The sequence below is a fragment of the Sinocyclocheilus grahami genome, unplaced genomic scaffold, assembly GCF_001515645.1.
Source record: "Sinocyclocheilus grahami isolate Dianchi unplaced genomic scaffold, SAMN03320097.WGS_v1.1 scaffold744.1, whole genome shotgun sequence".
Classification (NCBI taxonomy): Eukaryota; Metazoa; Chordata; class Actinopteri; order Cypriniformes; family Cyprinidae; genus Sinocyclocheilus; species Sinocyclocheilus grahami.
Window position 1 is genome coordinate 425,252 of NW_015505923.1, and position 6,000 is coordinate 431,251.

Genomic DNA, 6,000 nt, shown 5'->3' on the forward strand with positions numbered 1-6,000 from the left:
TTTTTGATCAAATAAATGCAGCTACAGTGAGCATAAGAGACTATGTTCAAAAACATAAAAATATCTTACTGACCCAAAAATATTATGTCAAAATCTACAAAATCAAGAGGGTTGGCAAGTGAAGTGTTGCTGTGTCCAGAAAATCTCCAGAATTTGATTTATTTATCTGCCTAATACCTCAAACTCAAAGTAACAATACCTGATTTACTTAAGAAATTATCACATTTTACTGATCACAAATTACATCTTCCAATTCACCACTCCAGTCCATCAGTTAATGTCTTGTGAAGTGAAAAGCTGCGTGGCTTTACACAAATCCATCAAGACATGTTTTTAACTTCAAACTATCACTTCTGGCTAAAATATGAGTCCGTAATCCATAATAACTCTTCCTATAAAAAGTCCATCCCCTCTCACATTCACTAACATATTTGTTTAGAACTGTTTTACCTTAAAATAAATAGTGCTTGATCTGTGCAGATTTCTCTCCTGATTCAGACGAGACGACTGGAGAAAGCAATATTATGGATATATAGACTCGCGATGGTTTGAAGTTAAAAGATCTTAATGATGGGTTTGTTTCTTACAAACACAGCTTGTACTTCACAAGACATTAACTGATGGACTGGAGTGGTGTGGATTGCTTGTGGATTATTGTGATGTTTTTATCAGCTGTTTGGACTCTTGTTCTGACGGCACCCATTCACTGCAGAGCATCCATTGGTGAGCTAGTGATGTAATGCTGAATTTCTCCAAATCTGCTCCCATGAAGAAACAAACCCATCTACAACTTAAAAGATGGTGAGCACATTTTTAGCAAATTTTCATTTTTGGATGAACTATTCCTTTAAACTCCTTTAGAAACTGTTTATTTGAATCATAGTTCAATCAAACTGTTTAATCATTTAGCTCCATACTATGCTTAATTTAAGTCTTATTTATGTACAATCCCCCATGTTTCTATCGCTCAGCTCTTCATTCCTCTTTTATGAAAGAAACAATTGGGTCTAATGGCCACCTGCATATTTGGATCTACAAAACATGTTCTGCTTTTAATTCTGCATTTCCTTGACCTCTTCCTGGAGTGTTTCCTTGTCGATGTTTCATTTCTCTTGGATATTTCTTGGTGAATTAAGCCTGTTGAATGTCTTTAAGTGATTAAGTGGTAAAGATAATTATACAGCAAAAAAAAAAAAGTGGGATAATGTACATATACTGTATTCAGCAGGTCATTTTTGCAAAATAAACCCCTTCAGGCTAATGCACACATGCTTGGATCGCCAAAGGACCTTTAAACCTGATATACAAATACACACAAAAACTGAAATCTGTGGGTATTTGTGTCTTTATGGCATTTATAAAGCAGGTTTCTCAGGAGAGATTGTTCTGCAACAAGTGTGCTGCAGATCACATTCAGTATACTGCATCTGACAGGCAGCTAAGTGTAGGTGTACATGTGTCCTGATTGATGTTGATAGATGGTGTGTGTCCGTATCTTCCCCCACTAACTATTTTTAGCCAATCAAATCACTGTAAATTAGAGTGTGAAATTGGCTGTGTTGCTATGACAACCAGCAATAAGTCTCATGCTGGTGTGTGAATCTCCCCCTCACTGCTGTGCTCTTATGTCCTCTGTCCGTTTCCCATGTCCTCTCTTGGCTGCTTTTCCCTGGATTCCTGTGTCCAGTGAGTGGGCAGAGAGTCCAGGTCTGCCGGAAAATATTTACCCCATAAAAACAGCAGCTCGCTGTTCACACAGACTTTCCAGTTTATGCATGTGTGCAGAATGATACTACATGCTCAACCATATTTTAGTATATAGAGTATGGTGTATATTTTATGGTACAGTAGGCTACTAGTCAAAAGTTTGGAATAATTAGGATAATTAAAGTAAATGTTGTCTATTTGAATGCATAGTTTAGTGCTTCCAGTCTTCAGTGTCACATGATCCTTCAGAAATCATTCTGATATACTGATTTGCTGCTTAATTATTTTTGATGATCAATTATTAATAATGGTTCTTATCAGCAATGCCGTTTTTGCTGCTTAATATTTTGTGTATTTTTCATCAAATAAATGCAGCATTGGTGAGCATTAAAAACATAAAAAATCTTAATCATTCCAAACTTTAGACCAGTATACTACATAATGCAGGATGCAATAATAAACTTTGTAAGCTTCAGTACGCTACACTTTTGTCACATAAACTTACTACACTATACAAAATAAATTTGTAATTATTTACAAAATATATATGCATATATAACAAAGATTATTGGAGTGCATGTTTACAAGAAAATATTAATTTTTTTCTACTTCAAAATGTCAGTTTAATTCCATGTTTCATTGTAATTATTTGTGTTTAAATACATACATACATTTGAACAGAAATGCATTTGAACATTTGAACAATATGCAATTTTTATGTACTTTGTGCTTTAATAATGTAATATGTTTATGCCAAAAAATGATAAATATAAGTCAAATATAGGTTACACAGCCTGGTAATAGCTTTGCCTGCGCTTTTGATATTCTGTTATTATCATTAACAACAACTGAAAAAAAGTAAAAATGTTACTTGATACAAAATAAATATGAACTGAAATAATATAAACAGCCCAAAACACACAGCCTGGTAATAGCTTTGCCTGCGCTTTTGATATTCTGTTATTATCATTAACAAGAACTAAAAAAAGTAAAAATGTTACTTGATACAAAATAAATATTAACTGAAATAATATAAACAGCCCAAAACTTTATAAAAGTTAAAAAAAAATAATAAAAAAAAGTTTTTCATTTTACTTCATTAAAATAACTAAAATAACCACTATTAAATAAAGAAAAAACAGAATATATATATAAAAATATCTAATTCAAAATATTTGCAAAACTATAATAGCATATCAGTGATACTCCATTAACACTGCCATTACAGATCCAGTTGTAGAAGTGCAGTTTTTATGAAACTGCTGATATGACTGGAGTCTTCATCTCAAAAACTCTATTCGTGTCTTCATGTGTGAAACTTTTATGATGACGGAAAAACCTCTACGGCACCTTAAAAGTCAGTTTAGATGGAAAGCATCTGTTAAATGTTACGTAACTAACTTGCATCTCTCACAACGAAATAGTTCAACAGCCATCAAACAAACAAAACCTGCCTGATGCAAAACAGAACCCGTCGTGTGTGTGTGTGTGTGTGTGTGTGTGTGTGCAGATATTCAAACAAACTGCAGGACACACTTTTGTCCTTCAGTGTAACATGTTCTGCTCAAATATTTCTTATTTATAAAGCGGGCATATGTTCGGACAGTGAGCGTGTTGGTTTTAAAACACAGAAACCACACTGCAGTGCGTGTGAGTGTCAGATGCACTTTATTTAGGTGCCAAACAAAACAAAAAAAAGAGTGTCACCCTTCAGTCATTCAGAAGAGTTGAGCACAGGTCCACATAAAAAAAATATAAAATCAATACCGACTCAGAGCTCTCTATTCAAACACACACACTCACACACCTCCGTAATCTCTATATGTTCAGCCTTGAGATCCAACCTCAAGCACGGCCAGGAGGAGGACACCAAGAAAAACTGGCAACCTCTGTACAAATGGATATACAGTCAAGCAAAAGCCTTCATCGTCAGCATCAATGACCCACACGAGCATGGCAGAATATTGAGAACGAGTGCAGAAAGGGGCTGAGATGCCAAAGAGGGTGATACAATCGAGAGAGACAGAAAAAGAGACGAGTCCTACAGAGCCATATGAGATACTAAATTAGCAAAAGTTCTGTCCAGATGTGTCCCCGTCCAGTCAGAGACAGGGACTTACGCTGCATTCCATTCGCTTGGAAAGTTAACATTCCTGCAACTGAAAGTCTCTTGAAACTCACGGTGGAGGGTTCCTGATGCAGACATGGTGGCAGTCAGAGATTTACAGTCAAACATTCAACATTTAAGCAAATAAAATACATCAAGGAGTCAAAAGGTGTCCAACATTGCATGATGCAACATGTTTAGCGAACATAAAAAACAAGATAAATGGTTCTCTCCGTTGATACACTAGTAGAACGTAAAGCACAAGCGTCCCCAACTTGGTTGCTAAGAGTTCTTTGTTCACAATTGTTCCACTGCAAAGCTAGAGTCGCCATTCTGAATTCTGTTTTACTGTCAAATAAAATAAAAAGCATTATCAAATATTAACCTATCAAACAAAAAACTGCAGAGAGACCCTTAAATCAAAACTGACAAATCTTAATTTGTATGGTATACTGTTACTGCAGTGATGATTTATCCATGTGCATGATTGTTTTTATGTTTGAATTAATTCAATCAATCTTTAATATAAAACAACTTTCCTCCCCTTTGCAGCAACATCAGAGTGTGCAACCTGTCAATCACAATCACAATGATCTAATCAATTCCAAAAGAACAAAGCCAAGCACCGCCCAATGTGTTTTGTTTAGTTTTTTTCCAGAGAATTAAGAATAGGGAAGAACATACAATCGTAACTTCTGTTTCATGCCGACTTTAAAGCTTCTCTTTTGTTGGCTGCAGGTTTATAAATGTTTTATAAGCAACTGAAAGCACTGATCACAATTTCACTCAGATACTTCCAATATATATATTTTTGCATTTAAACCGCAGCCTTTGTGATAATTGCACAAACCCATATTGTGATTTCGATTTTACTTTGATTAATCATTCAGCCCTACTCTGCATCACACATATACAGTTGTTTACGTGAAGCTCATTCACTTGGATTCGGAGAGTTTGACATTAGCATGCCGTTAAGCTAACAGCATGATACTTGTGTGTGCAACGCGTAAAAACACATGGAACACACCTTATTAATTTTTCAGCAAACTATTACGGAGTGGAATGAAATTCAAATATATTTAGAATCTCATCCACCATCCTGGAGGAATTTTTCAGAGCTCACCTCAATACATTCTGTGAAACCATAGGCTATAACATACTGTCTAGATAGGCAGCTAACTAGGTTTTGGAACAAAGCTAACTGTTTTTCTACCTCTTAATGCTTCAGTTGAGATACCGATGACTTTGAGGGATCTATTCCCAAATAAATGGACAATTAGAAAGTCTTCATTAAATGATTATATGGCTATATCAAGCATATGGCTAAGAACCCTCTTATTTTCTCTCTCTCTCTCTCTCTCTCTTTGACCTGGTGACAAACTCAGATAAACTCATCAATACCATAAGACCAAGAACATAAAAGTCCAACTCATCGACACTCAAACAGGAAACGTGAAACCTAAGGCAAGTGCTCTTCCTGTGGTTGAGTCAGTCAGGATTTAAAATGACAAGAAAAAAAAATCCTCAAAGTTACTGTCAGTCTGCAGATACAGAATGATGGAAAACCGTGGACACTAGAAGGTCTATCAAAGCTACTGTAATGTGAGTTCTGTGTGTGTTTTGGGGGGGTTATTGTATATTGCAGGAGGAGCAGCACGGAGCATCTTTATCCGGCTGTGCCGCGAAGTCCATCTGCCGCACGATCTCGGCAAAGAGTTCGTCCACCATGGTCTTGCTCTTGGCAGACGTTTCGATGAACGGACAGCCCCACTCCTCGGCCAGCGCCTGTCCCTCCCTCACGGACACCTCCCGCTCACTCTCCAGATCCACCTTATTCCCCACCAGGATCACAGGAACCTTCTCATACCTGGAAACAACCAAACAGAACACTTAAACAGAATTTATGCAAACAATTCCTTCTGAACAAGAAAGCATACTTTAGTATACCTTTAAAAAGAGTACTTATTAAACTTTAAAATAATATTTTTTAAACTTTCTTTTTAAAAAGTGCACTTATGTATGTTAAGAAACAGTCATGAAAGTTTGCTCCATTTCATTAATATACTATCTGCAAGTGTAGTTTTTTTTTTTTTTTTAAATACAAGTGCATAGTGAACTTCTTTTTCACAAGGGCGTTTACTTTAGGATGCATCCCAGTAGCTTAAAGTCTACACGAAACACATTCA

General features: G+C 36.0%; 1 protein-coding gene across 1 annotated transcript in view; it reads right to left on the reverse strand.

The window, feature by feature from the left end:
* Positions 1-3,662, reverse strand: part of LOC107560802 (FERM, RhoGEF and pleckstrin domain-containing protein 1-like) — a 39,315-nt gene extending 35,653 nt beyond the window's left edge. The window contains exon 1 of the mRNA XM_016245069.1: positions 3,552-3,662. Coding sequence (XP_016100555.1) covers positions 3,552-3,662 — 111 coding nt within the window. The remainder of the gene's footprint in view (positions 1-3,551) is intronic.
* Positions 3,663-6,000: the final 2,338 nt, after the last annotated feature.